Raw genomic sequence first — 26325 nt, forward strand, 5'->3', positions numbered from 1 at the left:
ATAAACATTAACGGAAACAATACTGTTCCAATCAGGCATGACTTCCTTCCATTTTATAGCAAGAACTTCTAACCCAGCTCAACAATTAATCATATTTTAAATTATGGATTTAAAAACATGTTTTAGAGGCACATTTTTAAAAACAAATACAGTATGAAATCTTGCTTTTTGCTGAGTCAATGAAATTTTTTTTGTTGTTTTTATGGCTATTTGGTTTACTTCCTTCTTCTGGGCAAGATTAGTATGTAACTTTCATTCTTCTTCAGAGAGCGAAAAACCCACAGATCTAAACTGCATGAAAACTTAACTGGGTATTCTCAGATAAAGACAAGTAAACTAGCACCATAGAACAACTGTACTAAATTTTAACACTATTCATTAACAGTTCCATTTTCCTGAGTTTGCGTTTGTTCTTTGGCATTGGCTTAGGATATAATCCATTTTTCAGAAGGTGTTCTTTGCTGAGGCGAATTTGAGCACCGTGCTGAAGCTGGAAAGAACATAAGGCTCGAAGAGGGCGAAGCAAAGTCTGTTAAGAAAAAAAGAGATACTAAAAAAAGTTATCTATGAAAATCATGATATTCTATCAACATTTTACCTTCAGAAACAGGGACTACTATGTTTCTCTTTATTATTATTGTCTTTTAACTATGAAAAACAATAGGTACTCTAATAAATATATATAATTATTTCTAGATAATTAATATATTTAAACTCATAACTTACATACCACACTACGGAAGTCTAATAAATAGGCACCAATACTTTACCTTCCATGGGAAGCTTATATTAAAAAAAAAAAGGCACAAATGTTGATTTTCCATATAGGTATTATAATAAAGTCTGAACTTAGTTTTATACATTAACTTATTCAAACACCATGAAAAATTGATGCCATTATAAAAATTTAATCTGAAACAAGTAGTCTAACAGAAACCTTTAGATACAAAGATAAGCACATCAAATTAGTTAATTCAGTTTCAATCACAAATTGATGCAAGCATACTGACACCTGGTAACAATTAGATGATTGAAGCAGTGGGCAAGTGGTTTACTACTTCTCTCACATTACTCCATGGATCACATACAAGTTAGATACCCATGTTTTGGTGCATTTGAAATCATTCTAACTGTATATGTACCTGTCTACATTCAAATACCTACAGGGCCAAGAATGTAATATAAATATGTAAACTGGGTGGACTTATAAGCTAACAGACAATAGTTGAGGTTGTAATACAAATGGAGAATATGCTCAGTATAAAGTTATTCAAAAAATAAAAAAAAATAGTAACACTATGCCAGTGTTTTAAACACAGATTGAGCCAGATTCTTTCCATGGGCCTGAGATCCCTGATCTAAAGCTTTTAAATAATAAAAACACAAAACTGCAACTAAACAGACTGTTAAAGGAGCACAAAAGAAGCAAAGAAAAAATGAATAGATTTAACTACAAAGTTTCACAATGTCTATGTGAAAATTTATTCCTCCACATATATAACATAAGTGGTAGAAAGGGGTCCATAGCTTTCATTTACAATGAACTCTTATAAACTGTGGCAGTCACTGGTAGTTGCTTCTCCATATTCATTCTTTTCTTCCTTATTAAAAGAATCCAAATGTTATTCAAGGAGGCAATGTGTCCAGCCAGTAATATTACATGGACTGATGACACAGTCTATCCAATGAGGTGACGTGGAAGGGGTTGGGTAGGGCTTTCTGAGATACTCTTTAAAAGAGAGCAGATGTAGCAGGCATAGGCTTTTGTTCTTTTTTCCTGCTTCATACATGATTGTTGGGGGTGGTGGGTCAACCATCATGTCACTACAGTAAACACGAAGCTTAAAGTCAAATATATAAGATGATGGAGAGAAAGACGGAAGAAACTTGGGTCCCTGATGTCCTTTGCAAGCTGCATTCTCAACCCAGGACTGCCCATGTCAACATTTCTTACTTACAGGAATAAAGAAACGCCGATGAGATTTAAACCACTGCACTAAGGGCTCTGTTACATGTCATCAAACGTAATTTCTAACTGATATACACCAATAAGAAAAAAGGCAAACATCTTCGAAAAGCTCAGTAAAATATTATAGAAAGCTCCTTAGGAATGTTCTCTTAATTTCTTTTAATGAAGAAAACAAGAGAGAAAATAACTATATATTACTTTACCCACTTTACAGAGTCAACATGGTACACTGATTGGATGCTGAAACATCATACCTAGGAAAAATACCTAGGACTACATACAGACTGAGACAACTGAAGATTCTGTGGATATTTTATGACATTTATTAGATTCTTCATATTTAAGAGACAATTAATATTCCTATGGTCAAGGGCTTCCAACTTTCACATCCTAAAGATAAGATTTTGTCAATTTACGGAGATAATTAAAAGAATGCATTTTGGAGATAGATCTGGATCCGATCCCCACTCCACCTCTGCAGTGGTCACTAGGGATGTTCACGAATACGCCAGTCTCCTTCTTGATACATAATCAGGTTGCATTTTCTATCCCCCTTTAAAGTTAGGCATGGCCATATAACTTGCTTTGGTTAACGAAATGTTAGCACAAGTAATATGGGCCGTCTTCGGGCAGAAGCATTAAAAGTGGTGTAGGATTCACCACTTTCCTTGATGAAAGTGGAATGATGTGTCTGCATAGTTCCTCCATCAGGCTGGGTGCCTGAGTGACTGCAATGAACAGAGGTCCTATGGGCAATCCCACCGGACAAACAGCACGAGAGAGGCATAAACCTTTGTCATGTTATGCCATTTCAATTTTATAGAGTTTTAAATTACTGAAATCTAGCCTAGTAAATCCTTTTGTCTATATATGCAAAGTGACAATTTTCAAAGAACCATTACTACCAATCATTGGTGTTGGGTAGAGCTAAGGCACTTAGGCTAGGGCACAAAGCTTTGCCATATCTATTTTTAAAAAGTTCATAAGGTAAAACTTCGTAAGTATCAATCTGTAGGCAAGATCAGAGAGGCAAGGAAGGGCACAGGTAAAAGGACTGGAACTTTTTGAGTGCCCGTGTTGACAACTGTGGCAATTAACACACATTACCTCACTTAATTCTCACGATACTACGGGGTAACTATTTTTTGTATATTACAGATTAGAAAACAGCACAAAGAGATTATGTGAACTGCCCACTGGCAAAAGTGATGATAGTAACTCATGAGGTTATAGTTCAAACCTACTTGAGAAAGTTCACCTCAGGCTACTTCCGGGTAGCTATGCTGTCATATCATGCTACTTCCAGGTGCTTGAAAAACTGCTCTAGAATAAAGGATGACAATAAATCAACAGACTAACAATCCTATTCTGTGCCAAGCTGTTCATTTTAAGGAACTCTACCTCTATAGAATGAAGACAGGTGAAAATTTACTACTCTCCTCCATCATCTTAAGGTTTTATAATAATCGAATGCCCCAATAAAAGGTTACTGGGAAAAAAATATAGCTTTCCTTCCCGGGAAAGGAAGAAAATATCTATGTTCAGAGCAGACAGTAAGTGTGTGTCACAAACATGCTAATTTTTTATTGTTAATTAGACTTGAACAGGCTGGATTTGGAGTTCTTCCACTAGGAAAGCAGCCTTTGCTATAAATTGAGTGGGGCCAATTTTTGCCATCTATAATAATAAGCAAATTGGGATGCTTCATTACGCATTTCTTCTTCTCCTGATCCCACCAACTATCTCATCAGCACCTCCCAAATCACAGGCTTGATTGTCAAACATCCTTTTTATACTCCCGGCCACTGTGGTATGAATACTCCTGACTACCAAAGCAAGCAGAATGAGGGCTCTAGGACCTCACTATTACTTTGGGATTTTATGTTCAATTTGATTCTCAGACAACAATAACAAAAGGTAAAGAGATGGTGGATGCTGTCACCACGCTGTATCTTAAACTTTGCCTTTTGCTAGATATTATACTCAGAACGTAAGATATTTTGCAAGTCTCAAGTTGCTACAAGGATTTCTTTTTTGTTTTAAAAGATACCATATCACAAAGCACATCCAATCTAGCAACAGTCAATGTCAGCTTTTGGCTTTATGTCATCAGTGAATGCTTTTGGTTATATCAAAAAAAGTAGTCAAATAATAAAAATTAAAATATACTGATGGAGAATAAACCCTAAAACAATATTAAGGAAGTTGCCCTAAATATATAATATCATCTTCTGAAAAAGTTCCTTCTCAGGCAACTTTAAAAGAATTCATTCGATACCTGTAGAATCCAGAATACTTGTAAAATAGAACCTGAAACATTCTTGATGATACATTAATTAATGCCAGAATAATATCTTACAAAACTGGGGGGGCCAGGATTATTGTAATAGTAGTACAAACCCTAACCCTTTTATACTAATACAACTACTATTACTATAACCATCACTATTACCAGCATTAAAGCATCCATTTAGGATTGCAGTAAAGATCCAATTCCAATTGTGGGAATAAGAGATGTAAGACCACAGAGGATTCTTTCCAGAATCCAAAAGAAGAGAAAAGCAAGTTCCAAATCTATGGCCAAAGAATATTATATTTTCCCCTCAAAATTTGAACTTTTAATTGGTCCTTGGTCTGTCTGATGTTGTCTGATCCTAGAATTTTACATCAACAAAAAGGAAAATACAGAGACTACACAGAAAGCAAGTTTAAACAACAGCACTGGGTTTTATTTTTCTTTTAAGGTACCTATAAAAAGAATATTCTTTGTTTCTCAAGAATATACAGGGATGATAGTGAATGAACAAAACAGAAAGGCAAGTATAGGGGTATATAAAGTGCCATGTTTGTGGCCAGGCATGGGAATAGGTGATAAGGTTAGAGGAGAAGGAAGAGAGTCTGAGAACACTCCCTGGTCATTTAGGGTACAGATCTAGCGTCCTTTATGAATTTTTTTCTAAAGGACAGAGAACAGAGAAAATGAAATTGCCTAGACCCAAAACAAAGTCTACTCACACACATACACACTCAAGAAAAACCTACATATGAAAGCCTACTTCTTTCAAAAGAAGAAAAGTCTCCAACTCACATTTTCCACAGTTTAGGGCAGAAGAGAGGAAAAAAGTAATTCAGCGCTTGCTTCTGGCATTCTTTAACAATCCTTGTGCCTGAGATCTTTTTGTTCTCTTTAGGATTAATATCTTGGTAACTAATCCAGTTACCAGTTTCAACTGAACTTTTATCCATCACTGAAGTTTCCTTCATGGCTAAGGCACACTCTTATAATAGCAACCATTGTGCATAATGAGAAAGAAAGCAAGCAAGCAAAAAAGAGTACCTTCTATGTATATGTGGGGGGAGGGAAGGTATCAGAGGGGGAGTAATAAACTCCATTTAGCTATGTTCATTATCCTATGATTTTTCTCCTTGAGTTGTACTTGTCAAAATTTTTCAATGATTAAAAACCCCTAACAATTTAAATTTTATTTCACTATATTTTTCTTTTGCTACAGATGCAGTTTCTTATACATGTTCCAAAAGATTGAGCTGTTAATAAGCTCATTAAAATATTATTGTTTATTGATGCTTATTAATTATATATGAAATCATCATGCTTTCATGGAAATTAAAATGGTGATCGTAAGTTATAACCTGTTCATATTCTATAGCAATTTTTTCTCAAAGGTCTTTTTTACACTGTAAACAAGGTTAGTATGATAAACAAGAAGTTAGTATACCTCCTCAAATAAAGGCACCAATGCAAAAACAAAAATGTCGCTGTAGAATGTTCCTCTAACTAAAAAGAAAAAAAAAATTTGAGTATAAAAGAACAAAAAATACTAAAAAGAGAAACAGAAAATACTAAAAGAAAAATCTAGCCAAAAAACTCTATTTAATGTTGTGCTACTTAAATACAATTTAGCATATTACAAATGCTGTTTGCACAGCTTAGTATGAATATTTAAATAATGCAATCTGGAATGCTAAACTAACACAGAAAAACACCAGAGGGGAAAGGAGGTTATAAAAGTACATTAATTTCTATCACAGATACATTCTACTTGTCACTAGAGTTACAAATTTAACAAGTTAAGCATATCTAAATTTTCTAGGTAAAATCTAACCAAACTCCTACCGTCAAAAACTACAACCTTCCAAAGACATACCTCTTGTATATAACTATTTTTCTCCAAGATTGAAAGAGCAACAGCTGCACACTCCAGTGTAGAAAGGCACCTATTAGTTGGTTGCATCCGAATTACATACTGACTAGAAATGTTAGTTTTTAACTGCACCTGAAACCAGAAACAAAATAGTACAATGTAATTTTTGTTTTAAATTTAAAATTATAAAGTCCGTGTTTTAAATACTAATTACTTTCCTTCCAAAAGTCTCAGTTTTTAATATTTAATAGAAATATCAAATGTATCAATATCTTTCATATATAATATTGTTTTATTATTCTTGATAAATAATAGAAATAAAAGAATAGTTACACATATATCTGACAAAGATATATCCAGAATATATACAAATTACTACATATCCAACATAAAAAGACTAGTAACACTACCACTCCCTAAGGAAAAGAATAGTAGTGAATACACACTTCACAAAAGAAGCTGGAAGAATGGCAAATAGGTACATGAAAAAGTGTTCAAAATGATTGAATGCAAATTAAAACCACAGGGGATAACATTTCACACCCACCAGAGTAGCTAAAACCAAAAAGGATATGGAGTAAATGAAACTCTCATATATTACAGTGGGAGTTAAAATAACATAATCACTTTGAAAAAATTTGACAATTTTCTTAATTGTATGGTTTATCCTTCCATTATTAATATAAACTGATAGGTGTACATCTGTGTGTGTGTATATAAACATACAGACACACAAAGGTATGTAAGTGTATATGTGTATATATACATCCTCTTTTTAGATGAAACGTAGCATACTATACATTGTATTATTCATAGAGATAATATTTTAGCTGAGACCTGATGACTGAGACAGAGTCAGACATGAGAAAGGCAATAAATAGAAAATCAAATGTCAACATTTTGGCCTTTGCTTTCTATTTTAATTAAATGAAACTCAAGCAATTTTATACTAGGGATAAAGCCATATTCCTAGCTCACATTCTGATCAGAATCACATTTAAGGATATGTGGGTAGATGATAATTTCAATGTTTGTTTATAAAATATGTGAACATGGGGATTGGAGGTAGTGGTGTCTAAACCTTAATGCATAGCAACTTATTAAAATCAGGTACCCTCTCTTATTTCCTAGTATCCCCACAGTTGTATGAGTTTCTCATTCCTTTAAACCATCAAAACTCTCTCATCAATGGCATCTTGTCCCTCAATCCCTTCCCTCCTCTGTGTCTCATGCAGTTCCCATGATGAGAAATATGGTTCTTTACTCTGTGCTTTTTGTTAAAAGAATTCTTCTCTACAAGCTTGTATTCTTTCTTTCCTGAGAAAGAGAGGAGAGGGGAGAGGGGAGAGAGGAGAGGGAGAAGCAAGTTGCTGCTGCTACTGCTGCTAAATGAACATTATTTAAAAAATGTATATGATTTTGGAATATATCCTTTAAAGCAGATTTGAGTAATACTGTTTTACGTATGATTATACTGAATTACTCTGCATTTCTACCAATGGAAAAGATAGGAAAAAGATGCAGGGAGGGAAAGAAACGGAGGAAAATGGTTGAGAAATATGTATAGTGATAAAATAAAGTTAGCTTATTATTAAATAACTAAGAGTAATTCACAGTGTCAATTAACAATAATTACTAACAGATTTGATATTTCATCAAAGCAACTAGTAGAACAGAGTACAACCAATTACTGGTTTCAATACTAAATTTCAAGTCTTCATTGGAGAAATTTACAATGACATCTGATTGCAATAAAATCTTTGAGAAACATGCAAAAATTCACAGTGAATTTTGCTTATTGGAATAAATTTGATTTTTTAAAAGAAGTTAGTTATTTCAGGGAGGAGTTTTATTTCTTAATTTAAGAAAACTCAGAATTCGAAATTTCTCATGTTAAGAGACTTCAGAATATCCTTTACAAATCATCTCTTCAGCAACTAGATATAGTAAAAGACTATATAACTATGTTACGTTATTAACATGTGTTATTAGATAATAGCATGTTAATGTAACCTCACAGCTCTTCCTTTTATACTTATATGCTAGTCTACCTTCATCACACACTTGATTCAATGAGCAAATAAGCAAGAGCAGAAAGGAATCCTGTTAATCCGTCTTAAGAAGTCAGAGGCATAATAAATAATTTGTAAGAAATTGCCTTGTCTTCTTAAAAATTCAAGAAAATTCAAGGCAAAGTTATTCTAAAAAAGGGAAAAAACTAATAGATGAAATGTGGCACACAGAGAATCTATTAAAAGATGATGATTATTATTTTAAACTTGACAATATTTATATTATCTGTAGTCCTCATATTGTACATTACATCTCTAAACTTGTTCCCCACATATCTGCTACTTCATATACTCTGATACATCTCCCCTTTTCCTCTCCCCTCCCCTCCTGCCCTGGTAACCAATGTTTTGTTCTCTATCTCTGTATAGTTAATTTTTTTAAAAAAAGATTTTACATATAAGTGAAATCACGTAATATTTTTCTTGCTGTGTCTGGCATATTTCACTTAGCATAATGTCCTTCAGGCTCATCCATGGCAAATGGCAAGATCTCGTTCTTTTTTAAGGCTGAAAAATGTTCCACTGTATATATGTACCACAGTTTCTTTATCCATTTGTCTGTTGACAGACACTTAGATTGTTTCTATATTTTCATTATTGTGAATAAGGCTACAATGAATATCAGAGCACAGATATCTTCATGAGGTAGTGATTTCATTTTCTTTGGGTATATGTACACAAGAGGGATTGCTGGGTCATATGGTAGTTCTATTTTTAATATCTTTAGAAACCTCCATATTGTTTTCATAATGGCTGTACCAATCTATATTCTCACCAACAGTCTGTACTTTATTGAGTAAATTTACAGAAAACCTAAATAAAAGGAGATACATACTATGTTCATGGAATGGAAGACTCAATATTGTATATGTCAATTCTCAAAAATTGATTTATAAGTTAATGTTATCTCAATAAAACCTGAGGAGTTTTTTGGGGGGAATTTCATAAAGCTGATTCTGAAATTATATTTTAATGCAAAGGGCAAAAATATTAAGATCCTCTTGAAGAAGACAAAAAAATTTTTCCTACCAGTTAGACTTACTATAAACATTAATTAAGACAGTATGGAACTGGTATAGAGACAAATAGACCAGTAATAGACTAGACTTTAAAGCACATAAATGTACTTTTGTATACTGTACAAATGATAAATGACAGAGGTAATATTGCAAAGCAGTGAGTTTAAAAAATGATCTTTTTAGTAAATGGTGTTGGGACTAGTGCGCAGCAGAATGAGGGGAAAAAAGTGAAAATTGGACCTATACCTCACATCAAACACAAAGATCTATTACTGGTAGGTTAAAGACAAATGTAAAAGGTAAAACTCTAATGCTTTTAGAAGGTAATATAAGACTATGAGCTAGAGATAAGAATGAATTTATTTAGGTCATGAGGTCGGAGTCTTAGAGAAAGAAAATAAGAGTAAGAAAAGAAAAAATAATTTAAAAAATAATCAAAAAAAATAAAAAAAAATAAAAATTTAAAAAAGAATGAATTTCTTAAAATACAAAAAATGCTAACCATGAAAAAAAGACATTAAAACCCAAAATTCCAGCCTTAGCCAAAATAGCTCAGTTGGGAGAGCATTAGACTGAAAATCCAAAATTCCATTTATCAAAGCACAACCCCCCCCAAAAAAAAAAGAGTGAAAAGATAATCACAAAAGAAACTGGCAACTTATATAACTGTGGAATGGCTCAGAGTCAGAACACATAAACAATTCCTAGAAATCAGTAGGAAAAACAGCCAAAATGCTAAAAGAAAAATGGTTAAAAGATGTGGATGGGCACTTCAAAAAAGAGAAAATCTAAATGACTAAAAAACATTTAAAAATGTGTTAAATTTCATTAGTAATCAGGGAAATGAAAATTAAAACCAAATGAGAAAATACCATACACTCATAAGATTGGCAAAAATTTTAAATGTCTGACATTACCGCGTGTTAGAGAGGATAACTCCCACACGTTTTGGTGGGTGTGTGAATAGTTAAAATCACTTTATAACAGTTTGGTTAAATCTAGTAAAATTGAAATGATGTTAAACCCACGACTCACCTATTTCATTTCTAGCCATACACCTGAAAGAAACTCTTGCACATGTGTATCAGGATATATCACAAGAACATTCACAGCAGCATTTATCATAATAGCCCCAAGCTGAAAACAGTCCAAATGACCATCAACAATAGAACAGACAGATTGTGATATATTCACATAATGGGATAGTACACAGCAATGAAAATGAACAAAGTACAACTATACACGATAACATAGATGAATCTTAAAGACATTAATATTGAAAAAAAGATACAATTTGCATAAAGTTCACAAATAGACAAAACTGTATTATTTAGGGACCCATAAATCTATTTTAAAAAATCAAAAAAGTGTTTACAATAAAGGTCAGGATATGGTTACCTGGGGAGTAAGAGAAGGTGTATGAAGGGGATATAACACAGACCAGAATGTGGACCTTTTGGAGTACAAAACCCTTTGGCAACGGTCTTGACTCGCACAGTGGTTACAAGAATGTTAACTTTTTAAGTGTTTCTTACTCTACACATATGTTTTATGCACATCGCAAAATAAAACATGTTATTAGAAATTCTCTTGATAACTATTAGCTTAATAAATGTACCTTCCTATGAGAAGTATTTTCTGCTATGCAAAACACTAAAATCAAATTGAAAAATGGGATGGTGGCAGGGCGCGGTGGCTCACGCCTGTAATCCTAGAACTCTGGGAGGCTGAGGCGGGTGGATCGCTCAAGGTCAGGAGTTCGAGACCAGCCTGAGCAAGAGCAAGACCCCGTCTCTACTAAAAATAGAAAGAAATTATCTGGACAACTAAAAACATATATAGAAAAAATTAGCCAGGCATGGTGGCATATGCCTATAGTCTCAGCTACTCGGGAGGCTGAGGCAGGAGGATTGCTCGAGCCCAGGAGTTTGAGGTTGCTGTGAGCTAGGCTCATGCCACGGTACTCTAGCCTGGGCAACAGAGTGAGACTCTGTCTCAAAAAAAAAAAAAAAAAAGAAAGAAAGAAAAGAAAAATGGGATGGCTGTCAGTAATGAGCTGTGTGATCTTGGGTAAGTTACTTAATTTTCAGTGTCTCATTTTCCTAATATAAGAAATAATGCGTTTAAAACTATCCTTAAAATTCCTTCAGGTTCTGAAATTCTTCAATTTGCTTTATTTCCCATGACTCAGGTGAATACTACCAGGGCTCCAGTTAAATTTCATGTATGCTTCCTATGTTCTTTCCATTCTCCACTGTACAGCACAATAGAGAAAAATTACATATGCAATTTCAAATTTATACACATGCAAACATGATATTTCACTGTTATTTAAAGGTCAATAATCAGCCAAATTGTGAGTGTGAATTGATGTTTTTTTGTCACCCTAACAAGTGCCAGGGATATGAACAGATGCTGATTCATTAAGTTTTAAAAATTCAAACATACAAAAACCACTCTGGGAGCTGAAAAGGTGTGAAAGAGAAATATAACATGTATCATATTTTGTGGTGGTATAGAATTTTATTAGCACTATTGTCCATTCAAGTATAGTCAAAACATATTGAGATATTAAATAATGCCTGTACTTGTTCTGTCAATTATATTTTTAGACTATTTAAGAAAGAGTGAAATCTAAAAAGGGAATTGGATTTCTTAAATGAATCCACTTCAACACAGTTGGGGCAACATAAAGCTCCATGAAATAACCATTAATGGCATATAATACATTCCCCTCAGAAAGATGGCATAGGCTGGGCGTGGTGGCTCACACCTGTAATCCTAGCACTCTGAGAGGCTGAGGTGGTAGGATTGCTTGAGCTCAGTAGTACAAGACCAGCCTGAGCAAGAGCAAGACCCTATCTCTACTAAAAATAGAAAAAAATTAGCCAGGCGTGGTAGCACGTGCCTGAGGTCCCAGCTCCTCAGGAGGCTGAGGCAGGAGGATTCCTTGAGCCCAGGAGTTCCAGGTTGTAGTGAACTATGATGACACCACTGCATTCTAGCCTAGGCAAGAGATCCTATCTCAAAAAAAATAAATAAATAAAAAATAAAAGATGGCATAATTCTGTCAGCTTTCTAGTATGAAAAATATGTACATAAATGTCACATACTAAGTTTGAAAAATTAAGTAGTTTTTAACGATACATATAAAGCTGAAGAATTGCTACCCCCAAAAGTGATGAAATGCTGGTAGTGCAATGAAGAGTGAAAAGAATATGGAAAAGGAACATGAGGTGGAAATTTTTTACAAATTATAGGAATTTCTTTTCTATTCGGTAGGGAAAAAAATCTGATTTCAAATTAAAACTTAATTTTCCTAAAGCTCATCACATGATTTAAATAAAAGCTCTACTAAATGGTTAATTGAAACACCTAATAGACCTAATAGTGTGGCACGTTAATTCCATGCTTCCTCATACAGAGCATTAATTACAATAAAAGTCTCACTATGGTGATACATAATCTTTAACAAATGGTGGTTTATTGTTATATTATATTTTACCATCTGCTTAATGAATGCTTCTCCTGTACTTTATCCCAGTATTATCTTACTAAGATTCCCATCACTTTCTTAATCCATATAAAAGTTGTTTGTGTAAATTTAATTTATTGGCAATATCTAAAACCTAATTTCATCTGTATAACTTAGTTCTTTTTACTGGACAAGGTCAACATCCTAATTCAGGGACACAAACACACAAAATCTTTGTAACTATTATCATGGCTTTTATTTTTAGATAATTCTCTCCATAATGACAGTACCCAATTCCAAGTCGCCATCCTCCCTAGCTTGGATCTCTAAAAAATATAAATCATTCTCTTTGCATCAACCAAGTGATTTTTCAAAAAACCAACTGATCAAATTATTACTCTGATTAAAATCCTTAAACAGCTTGCCACTAAAAAAATCCTTACCATGGCCCATAAATCATCCATTTCATTGACACCACTCTCTGCCTCCTCTTACTACATACCATTCAGACTAAGGGTGATCTGTAAGTTTCTTTGCCCCACTCTTTGCCTGGCTAACCACTACTTATTCTTCAGTTCTCAAATGCTAGAATGGTCTTTCTGAATCCCCAACCTCAATAAAATCAGCATTTTAAAGCACCCCTATTTAAAGCATTCAAAGAATCTACTTTAATTTGTAATTATACACTAATCTATGTGGCTATTTATTTCTTTACTACATGTAAACTCCATTAGGACATAAACTGTCTATTTTACTTACCATTGTATTCTACTGCCTAGAACAGTGTCCAACATAGTACCTGGTGCTCAAAAATATTGGCTGAATTAATAAATGCTGATCACAGTCATTAGCAAATAAATAACTATAGCTATGAATTATCAATGCCAAATCTAGCCATTAATACTTAAATTTAGGGGTTTTGTGACTTTATTGGGGAAGGAGGTATGAGGACGAGGAGTGGAGAAAAAGACTGTTTAAAGAAGTTAGAGATCTGTGTCTGAATTTAAGTTTATAAAGTTTAAAAACAACGGCTTTATTCAGTTATTAAATTTTATATGGAAAATGTGAAATTGGTAAAGAAATATTATATGCCATAATTTATATCTTTTAAGGTACTTTGGTAAGTTTATAAAACAGAAATAGCCCATTGATAGCACACACTACAAAAATTACAAATGCAGTCATTTTTCATATTATAAAAATATAATACATCTCAATTTAAGCTGAGAAATCTATAAAAGCTGTTTAGACTTTTGACTCAAATATGAATTCTCTTTAATTATAAAATATTAATATATCATGCTTACCTAATCCTTTCCTAGGAATATTAAAAGGATTGCTTTCTTTTATTCTATGCAATTCTAATGTTTTTTTATAACGCAAAATCTAAAAAACTTACATTCAAATATTTTTATCAATTTCTTTTAAAATACAGGAAAAATTCAACCAGAACAAAACACAGCATGTTATTGAAATCTACATCAAGAACATAAATAAGTTATCTTTTCCAAACATTATGCCTTAATTCAAGGTGACATTTTTAGAGCACTCATTTGGAAAAAAATTTCTAAAGGGAATTTTTTCCCTAAACATCATGCAATTTTTTAAATTGTATAGTCATATAAGAAAAGTAGATGCCACAAAGACTGTTTCTATAACCATTATTTGTCTAATCACATACACACACACAAACACACATATATTTATTCTCCCATAAAAATGGAGATACCAAAATTTTCTAAATTATCAACCCAAGAAATAGGTGTAAACTTGATGTCATGGGACATCAGGGTTTCATGATCAATTTTTTTTAACTTACCTATCTATCTCTCTATTTATTTGAGACAGGGTCTTGCTCTGTTGCCCAGGCTAGTGTGCAGTGGTGCTCACTGCAGCCTTGTACTCCTGGACTCAAGGAATCCTCCTGTCTCAGTCTACTGGGTGTACCACACCTGGCTATTTTTTTTTTTTTTTTTTTAATATTTTGTAGAGATGGAGTCTCACTGTATTGCCCAGGCTGGTCTCAAACTCCTGGCCTCAAGGTATCTTCCCGCCTTGGCCTCCCAAAATTCTGGTATTACAGGCATAGGCCACCATGTCAGGCCTCCTGATTAATTATATCATTCACATGTTTCTAAGATATTTCACATTCTATATAAAGTTGATTTTTTAAAAGATTTTAAATTAATCATAGAAATCTGGTTTTAAGAACCACAATATTTATATTTTTTCCTTCAAAATTGAAATGTTTACTATTTTTACCCTACCTTCTTATAACATATTACATTTAGTTATAGTTCCTAAAACAAATTCTAAAATAGACAAAGTGTCTTGCAGAAAAAGGATATTTATTGCACAACTTTAAAACAAACTTTTATTTAAAGTGAGTGGTTTAGGTTGGGTGCAAGTGGCTCATGCCTATAATCCCAGCAACTCTGGAGGCTGGGTGGGAGGATCGCTTTAGGCCATGAGTTCAACACAAGGCTGGGCACCATAGTGAGACCTTTTCTCTTTAAAATGAAAAAAATTACCTGGGCATGATGATACAAGGCTGTAGTCCCAGCTACTTAGGAGGCTGAGGCGGGAGGATCACCTGAGCCCAGGAGTTAGAGCTGCAGTGAGCTATGATTGTGCCGCGTACTCCAGCCTGGGTGACAGAATGAGACCCTGTCCATGTTTAAACAAAGAAGAAGGTACTATTTATTCTAATTACATTTTAGTTATGCACCCCTATTCAAAAGATTGTGAAAAAATACAAGATACTATTTATTAAGATTTTCATTTTGTACAGCAGAGAACTTCTTTCATGGAAAGGGATACAGCAATATTTACATTCATAACTTTATGAAGACTGCATTTGAGGACTAGAATTCCATACACACATTTTAATGCCTCTGTTTCAGGGAAACTTCTGGGCTTATGTATATGTGCTTCACATTTATGAGTATACATCCAAAAAATAAAAAAAAATTCAAATAAGAGTTCAATGCTTTCATTGCTTAGGCCTTTGAATTTCATTATAGACCTACTGAGCAAATGATTTAAATCTTTTCCTATTGTATATATAACAAACAGGGACAAAAGATTCAAACATAATATGATAAAGAACATTCCCAAATTATTACGAAACAAAGAGCTACAGCTTTAACTTTTCTATAAACAAGCATTTTTAAGTTTTTATGTTTACTGATTAGTCCAAAAGTACAAGTCAATTGCCTATGTTGTTTAGTATGTTCTGCACTATCGGAGAATGTAAGTATATTAAAAGAAGCTTAAAATCATGTTGAGGAGAAAAACATGGGAGGAGAATCACCAAGAGTTAACTGGTGTTATATATATTCTAAGTACAAGAGGAAATGGAAATAAAGAGAGAGACCAGAAGACTACATTGAAGAAGTACGGATATAAACAGTGGTTATTAGTGGACTACCTCTAAGAACCAGGGAAAGTGACAAAAGAAGTACCTCAAGTCTTAAGCATATTTCTTAAACACCTCTTTGAACTTTTGATCAACCAACTTGTTACTAAGAGGACTGACAGATTATTAGGGTCCTTTCTTCCTTAATTATATTTTCTGGTCTTTAGGCTGTCTAACAGTTTGAACCAGTATCTGCAAAGATTCATATAGCCTTGCCTATTATAGCATAATCAACTTTAAATTCAAGAACCAAAAATAACATTTAAAGCTGAGGAAAAATTGTAATTAAAAAAATTCTTATTTATTTCCAGCTGAGTAATATTAGCAAGAAAAGATGATGTTTTAACTAAACAAATTGTTTTTGAAATACAAACTATAAAAAGAACCACTTAAAATACTAGTGGCAAAACATAAAGGGATGCTATTAAAAATATCAACGAAAATAAAGCTATGTTTTTCACCTATTCCTAATTCTAAAATTCTAGCAGATTTATTATGTGTAAAAATTGCACAGTACTTTATTCCCAGTTGTCATATTGCTCACTTATAAAAACTTCCCTCTTAGCTGTTGGGTTGCCAAAACCAAGTTACTCCCCTTGACATATTTTCTCATAAATGTAAGAGTAGCAGCTCTCCTCTTGGATGCCATATCAAATCCCTTTTTGCCTAACAAAATTGTTACTGAGAACACATATTTTCTGAAAAGTCATTCAGTGACAAATTATTACAATGTTGATGCTAATTTAAACCACACACACACACACACACACACAGTATATAACGTACATACCTTTTCAACCTCACCAACAATTTTTTACCTTATAACCTTAAGATACACCCACACTTGAGCAGTTAAATTTTCTGAAATATATTTGAATTTGATAACAAACATTCCTTCACAACTCATAGACTTCAGTCTAGGCTGATTCTGGCTTCACTAATGATAATCACTTTAAAATAAGATAGAAAGGCATTGTAAAGTGTGTTAAATGACACTAAGACTAGCTTACACTATATGCAAATACAGCAGGAATGAATAAAAGCACTTCCTGACTCAAGAATCATTGCCTCAGAATCATGAATATATTTACTTCTGTATATTTACTTTCCCCCTCAGTTTGTCTATATACTATATAATAAAAATATTTATATAAATATAAAACAAAAACATCAGATAGAATCATACATATAAATACATACATACTTGGAAAGTGAGAGGAAATAGGGCTTAAAATGTGATCCTTTACATTTTGACATGGTCATATTTTCTCAAACTTCCTCTGAAGTTAATTTAAAAAACTGTCTAAATACATTAAGTGAAAAATTTAAGAAATACAACAGTAGTTGAAGAGCCATTACATCTCAAGGAAAAATTATACTCCTTATTTTGCCTTACTGTGGCCTCATTTTTAAAAGCTAGGAGACTGATGGAGGCTAAAATGTCCTCAATTTATCTCACTGATTTATGTTAAACATTTCAAAAATGGAAACACTGAATTTTTCATTTTTCTCATAAATTATAAAATATAACCTATCTCCCTAGGATTCAAAAAGTCTGAAAACAAGAACCACTTTTAAGTTGATTTGTAACATACATACTTAAGCAAAAACTTACCTTTCTTATAGACTTTAATATCCACAGACCCTGACCCAGAGTAGTTGACAACCAGTGAAAGTATTAATATATAAAATGTACCAAAGGTCTAAAAGGGGTGTGTGTGTGTGTCTGTGTATGTTCGTTTGTGTTCTAGGATATAGTAACTGAATCTTAGAAGGAAAATGTCTTAATATATTCCATTTTGGAACAACCAGGTACAAAAGTTATGAATCTAAAAACTGCTAAACTATTACTTGCCTTTAAAAAAAAATCTCTCCCATTTAAAATTAATTAACTGTTTAAGAGCAGACAAGTCACTTAAATTTCTTGAGATTTAGTTTCCTCATATGAAAATATGACACAGTACCACAGACCTTAAAGTCACAAAATTTTATGATTCTTATTCTATAAAAAAGACACCTGCACCCGAATGTTTATAGCAGCACAATTCACAATTGCAAAGATGTGGAAACAACCCAAATGCCCATCAATTCATGAATGGATTAGCAAAATGTGGTATATGTATACCATGGAATATTACTCAGCTATTAGAAATAATGGTGATATGGCATCTCTTTGGTTCTCCTGGAGAGAGTTGGAACCCATTCTATTAAGTGAAGTATCCCAAGAATGGAAAAATAAGCACCACATGTACTCACCAGCAAACTGGTTTCCCTGAGTGCACATTTGGGAATAACACCAATTGGGTATCCGACAGAGGTGGGGACTGGGGGGAAGGGATGGGTGTATACCTACTTGATGAGTGCGACGCGCACTGCCTGGGGAATGGACAGGCTTGAAGTTCTGACTGGGGGGGATGGGGTGGGGTGAGGGGATGGGTGCATACCTACATGATGAGTGCGATGTACACTGTATAGGGAATAGACACGCTTGAAGCTCAGACTCGGGGGGATGGGGAGGCATGGGCAATATATATAACCTGAACTTTTGTACCCCCATAATGAGCTGAAATAACAACAACAACAAAAAAAAAAAACAATGAAAACAATCCAAACCAAACCATTTCTACAAAGACAGCATAACAGACACACACTGCCTTATGTCCTACAAGAAAACCACATGTCAATTACATTTAAAATAATATTGATGCAAAAATTCTTGAGTAATTATTAATTAACAAATTGAATCCAATTGTGTGTAAAAATGGAGATGGGCAAGACACACATGAACATTAAAACTCTACAAAGGAACACAAAAGAAGACTTGAAATAAATTGAAAGGTAAAATTTGTAAGGAAAAGAAAGGAAGAATTTGATGTTGTAAAGATATAACTCTTTAAATAATCTATAAATTAAATAAGTTTTCAAAGAAATACCAACAAATACGTTGTTGTTGTTACTCTTAGAGTCAGAAAAAAACAGGAAAATTCTGAAGAATGCAATGAGAACTCTACTAGATGTAAAATATATTAAAAATTTAGTTAAAAAAAATTTATGCTGGCCTGAAATAGGCATATTAACAAAATAGAATAAAGGGCATGAGGTAATGATTTATATACTTTATGGCAGAATGTGTAATACTTTAGTTCAAAATTAAACAGCATACATAATCTAACATACTTCAAAGTAACTGATCAGAAAGAAAAAATTCACTCTATGAATCCAAGATACAATTATTCTGAAAGAATTTAAAGAATTCCACAGGAAAAAACATTTTTGTTTACAACTATACTGCAGCTGAACATCTGTTTGCCAGATAGGTTATATATATTACCTATCTTCTGCCTTTTTAGCGAGATAATTTTTTAAGACAGCAAAGTGAATGAAAACTCTCTTGAGCCAAAATGGCTTCAAAAATAGGCTTGCCACTTTCTAACAGCGTGTCCTTGAGCAAATTACCTAACCTCTCTAGTCTTCCATTTTCTTAACTAAGTATTATGGAATCAAGTCAGGAAAATACATACAATTACAGCAAGATGGGATATTATGCCCAAGATTAAGCCCAAGAATCTATTCCCTCCCAATGAAAATTCCTTAAATTGATAAAAAAGAAAAATATACACAAAAATGCTGTTATCCAGAGCAACACTTAAAAAACACAAAAAGACACTGCTGAAAGAAATTAAAGAAGATAACAATAAATGGAAAAACATCATGGATTGGAAGACTTAATATTGTTAAAATGTCAATACCCAAAGCAATCTACAGATTCTATCCAATCCCTATCAATATCCCAATAGTATTTTTTGCAGAAATACAAAACCTATCTTAAAACTCATGGAATCTCGAGGTACCCCAAATAGCCAAAACAATCTTGAAAAAAGAACAATGTTGGAGATCTCACACTTCTTGGTTTCAAAATTTATTACAAAGGTATGGTAATCAAACAGTTGTGGTACTGGCATAAAGACTGACATACCAACCAACAGAATAGAATAAAGAGTCAAAAGTAAACTCTGGCATATATGGTCAAATGGTTTCCAACAAGGGTTACAATCCCATTCAATGGGGAAAGGACAGTATTTTCAAGAAATGCTGTTAGAAATATGAGATATCCACATTTAAAAGAATGAAGTTGGTCCCTTAGTTTACACCATATATAAAGATTCACTCGAAATGGATCAAAGATCTAAACATAGCACTAAAACTATTAATATAAAACTCTTAAGGAAAAGCACAGGGGGAAAGCAGCATGACACTGATTTTTTGGATATGATACCAAAAGCACAGGCAACAAAAAAAATAAATAAATTAGAATACCTTAAAATTTTTTTTAAATGCATCAAAGAACACAAGCAACAAAGTGAAAAGGTAATGTAAGAAATGGGAGAAAATATTTGTAAATCATACATCCAATAAGAGGTTCATATCCAGAACATACAAAGTCCTACAGTTCAAGAACAAAAAAACCTGTTTTAAAAAATGGGCAAAGGACTTGAATAGACAGTTTCCTAAAGAAAATAAACAAATGGCCAATAAGCACATGAAAAGATGATCAACTTCACTAATCATCAGGGAAAAGTAAATCAAAATCACAATGAGAGTTGCAGAGAATGGGGAGGTGAGAAGAGAGGGAGAGAGAGTTGGAGCAGTCAGAACACACACATTTATTTATCAAGTAAGTTTGCCACTTTATATGGGTACAGTTTATGGTGCCTCAAAACAATTACAACAGTAACATTAGAGATCACTGATCACCATAACAGATATACTACCAATGAAAAAGTTTGAAATCTTGAGAGTTATCAAAATGTGACAGAGAAACACAATTTGAGCACCTGCTGTTGGAATAATGACACCAAGAGATCTGCTTGAGGCAGGGTTGTCACAAACGTTCAGTCTGTAAAAATCACACTATCTGCTAAGCACAATAAGGTAAAACCCAAGAAAACAAAGTATGCCTGTATACCCTGTGTGCAGACGTGGAAAGATATCTACAGATAGGGAATTATATTTTAGTAGTCAAAGAGTTCTAAAGTTGGACCAGAGCTCAATTCACATCCAGATTGCAATGTTTTTGTAACTTTAGATGAGTTATATTATGTTTTTCTGCTTGTGAACATTAATCTTGTATCTCACTGATTCATAGACACATTTTCTCCACATATTTTAGCATCTCTAAAATTAGGGCATGTCTTAAAATAAGCAGAATTTTAGATTCCCAAACATCAATACAACCTGTTTTAAAAATACTTATCATAACCAAATGGTAACATTTGGGATTCTCTTTGGAATTTTTATAAATCTCTTTAAAGGATGTCACCTAATTTTCAGGTAAAATTAGTTTTTTCATTAGATTCTGGATACTACTGAACTGTTATTATTTTTCCTTATTTCCCTTTTAAAAACACGGCTCAGTTTTTTTCATTCACATTTTATTTCAATTCTCATATAATTGTTGGGCTCTAGGATCTCTACAAACTCAATGTTACTGGCAAATATACTAAAATGCACTCAAATGGTGCTATGCTTCACATAAAGGGTACTCATCATCCTGAAAATAAAATGCTAACTATCTAACTAGTTGTTTCTTTTTACACATAAAAACAGTATTATCTTCCTCATACATTTCATAGTCTTTCCTAACAGGTTAGTCTAAAATTGCTAACCACTGAAATAACTGTCAAAGGTCACAGCTAAATTTCTATGTGAACCAAGACCTTAAACTTCCTAGTTTGAAGGGGAGTTTTCTTTAACAATTTAAGTAAGTGTGGCCAGGCATGGTGGCTCACATCTGTAATCCCAGCAACTTGGGAGGCTGAGGCAGGAGGATTGCTTAAGCTCAGGAGTTTGAGATGAGCCTGGGAAACATAGTGAGATCCTGTCTGAAAAAAATGAAAAAAAATTAGCCAGGCACGATGGTGCACACCTGCAGTCCCAGCTATTCAAGAGACTGATGTGGGAGACTCACTTGAGCTTAGGAGTTTGAGGTACTACTGCACTCCAGGCTGGGCAACAGGGTGAGATTCTATCTCTAAAAAAAATAATGAAATTTTTTTAAAGTATCCTTCTCAGTATTTTTATACACCTGCTGGAATACACTGAAAATCATTTCAATCACCTTCAAACTCTAATGCTATCAGCAAAACATACAGCATGCAAACGATTAGATCATCTTAACTGATTAACAGCTTCATGCAACAGAATTAATCTCATAGTTTTAATTTTAATATTACAGATTAGATTTTGAATGCATTCTAATATATATCTATTTTGGAAAAAGGCATTTTATTTCTGCAACAAAACAATATGCAAACTACCCATGTTTCTCATACTATGTCTAAATTCACACAGAAAAAGTAAATATACTGTATTGAAGCTGTGAATACCATTTTTAAAATATCTATTAAGAATATGAATTTTGCAAGAATGAGATTCAAATGCTATCTTTGCTCTCTCTGTTACCACAGATTTAAATGTTATGATTCAAAGGATTCAGTATGATTCAAAATCATTCAATATGATTCAAATGCTATCTTTGCTTTCTCTGTTACCATAGACTCTAAATACCATGATCTAAGATATAATTTTTTAAGATCTTCACTGCTTATTTCAAAGAATGAGATTTGAGTATTTGAAAAGTTCTTTTACCTAAGAAACAACACGTTTCATAAGAGTATTAATAATTTGAAAGTATTATTTCTTTCTAATGACTACCAGTATTTTTTGAAACTCATATTTTTCTAGAACCTCAATATTTCTTTTAAAAAAGAAATAAAAATCAAGCTTTGGCTCAATGGCTCACACCTGTAATCCTAGTACTCTGGGAGGCCTAGGTGGGAGGATTGCTTGAGCTCAGGATTCGAGACCAGCCTGAGCAAGAGCGAGACCCTGTCTCACAAAAAATAAAAAAATTAGACAGGCATGGTGGCGTCCACCTGTAGTCCCAGCTACTCAGGAGGCTGAGGCAGGAGGATCACTTGAGCCCAGAAGTTTGAGGTTGCAGTGACCTATGATGATGCCACTGTACTTTACCCATGGTGACAGAGCGAGATTCTGTCTCAAAACAAAAAGAGAGAGAGAAATGAAAATCAAACACTACTGGTCTTAGAGGATAAAACTATTTCAAGATCTTTTTATAGGAGAGAGAGAAAGAAAATAAATAAAGCTGACAAAAAATGACACTTCAAAATGGTGGTGCTAGGAACTTTATAAATATTTATAGTTCTGTAAGTAATGAGTAAAAGAGAGAATAGTGTGGTTCAGGATTAGACATCAGATTTTTGTAAATTTATAAGGGTTCTTTTTCTGTAGATACAATTTTGAAGTTACCAGATGAGAGAGGATGGAAACTATCATGAACATTTCCCATCTCTATTTAATCAAATCCAGGATGTTCTAAATAAACTTTTTGCAGAAGCACTAACATTTGAGAGAAGTGTACACTTCTCACTTTACCAATAGATTTGTGCTTTTACATACACATACATGTAGTTCCTTTTGTATGTATTTCAAGAACACCCACAGAATCAGAATACTAAATTCTTCATTCTTGTTGGCTATTTCAAGAAATATTATGCTGTCTTACTTATTATGAGGTCTAGAAATATTAACTATGTAATATATTACTTTTATAAAAAATTAAATCCCAAAAAACCTGAATGATAATTATAGTCCTTTCAACAATTATTTAATTATTGTGATGCAAGAAAGTGATCAAGTCATTGCTTTCTAAGACTAAAATGTATCTCTTAAAAATCACAATTGTTCATAAAAGAATGAAAACTTTACTCAGCTCTCCACTAAAACTCAAGATCCTCTGCTTTCAGAAATATATGCTTCATTCTGTTACTATTTGGTAATAATATGGTGCAAAGTACAATCTATTAACTAAGAAAAATTAATTGAAATAAGAAAGTCCCAGCTACCCAACAAAAGTAACTAAATGTCAGTATATATAATATCAATAAATAATACTCACTACAAGCCAGAAACCATACTGAGTGCTTTACATGTATTATCTCTTTTAAATCTCACAACCATCTATTAAATAAATGCTATTATTATTATCATTTTACAAAGGAGGAAACTAAGGGCGGAGAGGTAATTGGCCATGTTAAACAGCAAATTAAGCTGTGGAGCCTCATATAAAGGCAGGCAGTCTGACATCAGGGCCTGGGCTCCTAAGCATTATGACATATGGCCTGTCCTACACATTTCATTACACTAGGTACAATAAAGTTCTAAACAGATAGTCTTAGGTACTGTTTGGTAATTCACATTTATAAACTCTAAGGTTCTTAGATTTTAAATTGATTCACTTAAATTTTTATATGTCTTTGAAAACATGGTGATCTTACTTGTAGACAGAATGTAATCCTAAGGGTATAAATTAAAGCAATCAACAAAATCCTAACTTCATGAGTTTTATGCCCTGATTACATATTAACAAATTACTCTCTTTAATTCAGAAGTCAAATGAATGTATAGGTAAAAAGGTATTTTTTTAAAAATGTGTATAGTTCATTATTAAGCACATAGAAGAATAGAGCAGAAATATGCGGAGGGCTAAATGTGAAATTCTCCAGGTGAAAAATGCCTATATATACAATTTTACTAATAATGAGATTTCATTAGTAACCTCTAGATGCAGTGGAAGAGATTTTTTAATAGATCGTCTTTCTTTTGATTAAATTTGGCTAAATTTTTTCCATTTGTATTCAGGTTGTTTTCCAAATCTATAAAAAATTCTCCAGATTTTTTAAAAAATTATTTCATTATTAGTATGAACAGTATTAGAGGGTCAAGTATATTTTTTAGCCATCTGTTCCCAGTATGCAATCCACATCACTTCATAAACAGAGACAGTTTTACCTACCATATCCTGTAATTGAGGCACATAATCATACTAGCTGCCTTGACTATGCCAAGCTTGCCTGCTATGCAAACAGTTCTTCTTTCTCTGAATTAATTATGACCACTGGACCAGTTTAATACAGTGCTTCTCCAACATTACCTTTGCCAACTTTGACAGCTGTTGCAAGCAAGTGTACAATGCATACACCACTGCTCACAGCCTACTCTCAATTGTGGCTGTGCAAAATATCTCTGAATAATGTACTGCTCCAAAAGAATGTAGGCAATTAGAGGTTTAAACACCATCAGTATCATAATATGGCTCACTAGAAGTTATAGTAATTGGCAAATACAAAAACAAAGTCATTTCACTTTATTATATGTTTTAGATATGATTTTAACCCAGTAAGATCCATTGAATCAAGGACTAATATTTAATATATAAATAAAATGTGTTATAAACCTTACTAACAGAATGTTTGAAATGATTAGGATAACCAAGAAATTACTAGTAATTGAGTTAAAACCAAATTGCCTTCAGGTCAAACTTCTCTTAACCTCAAACATCCAGAAAATACCCACAAACTTTTATACAAGCAAGAAAATAAAATAATCTAGCTCAGTGCTAATAAAAATATAAGCTACATATGCAACATTCAATTTTCTAATAGCCATATTTGAAGAAGTAAAAAAGGTGAAAATTAATTTTAATAATATATTTTATTTAACCCAATAAATCTACAATAAAAATTATTTTAACATGTAACCATTATAAAAATTATTAAGAAATGTTAAAAGAATCTTTGAAATCCAGCATGTATTTTATATATATAGAACATCTTAATTAGGGGGCTAAATTTTAATTAAAAATATTTAGTCTATATTAGATTTTATAAAATAGACTTGGGAAAAGTGTTCACATATCTAAGTTGTTCCAAACATACTTCAGAGTTTTCCAATATCACAATCATGTACCACATAAATACCTTCCTTTAATATTCCCATACACATTGACAAAATTGGTTCATCTTTTTAAAATCAATCTGGAGACAGACAGTAGAATGATAGTTACCAGAGGCTGGGAATGGTAGTGGCGAGTGGGGATAAAGTGGAGATAGTTAATGGGAGCAAAAATATAGTTAGATAGTTAGAATGAACAATATTTGATAGCACAACAAAGTGAACATAATCAACAATAAGTTTGGGTGTACTTTAAAATAACTAAGTGTGGAACTGGAATGTTCCTAACACAAAGAAATGATAAACACCTAAGGCGATGGATACTCCAATTACCCTGATTTGATTAATATCTATGCCTGTATCAAAACATCACATGTACCCTATAAAGATATACAA

At 33.0% G+C, this 26325-nt stretch overlaps 1 protein-coding gene across 1 annotated transcript in view; it reads right to left on the bottom strand.

Moving 5' to 3' along the window:
* Nucleotides 1-295: 295 nt before the first annotated feature.
* DTWD2 (DTW domain containing 2) overlaps nt 296-26325 on the bottom strand; it is an 84924-nt gene continuing 58894 nt past the window's right edge. Inside the window, exons 5-6 of the mRNA XM_069492571.1 lie at nt 6136-6264; nt 296-529 (exon numbers count right to left, since the gene is read on the bottom strand). Of these exons, the coding sequence (XP_069348672.1) occupies nt 359-529; nt 6136-6264 (300 nt within the window). The 3' untranslated portion in view covers nt 296-358. The remainder of the gene's footprint in view (nt 530-6135; nt 6265-26325) is intronic.

The sequence above is a fragment of the Eulemur rufifrons genome, chromosome 17, assembly GCF_041146395.1.
Source record: "Eulemur rufifrons isolate Redbay chromosome 17, OSU_ERuf_1, whole genome shotgun sequence".
NCBI classification, from domain to species: Eukaryota; Metazoa; Chordata; class Mammalia; order Primates; family Lemuridae; genus Eulemur; species Eulemur rufifrons.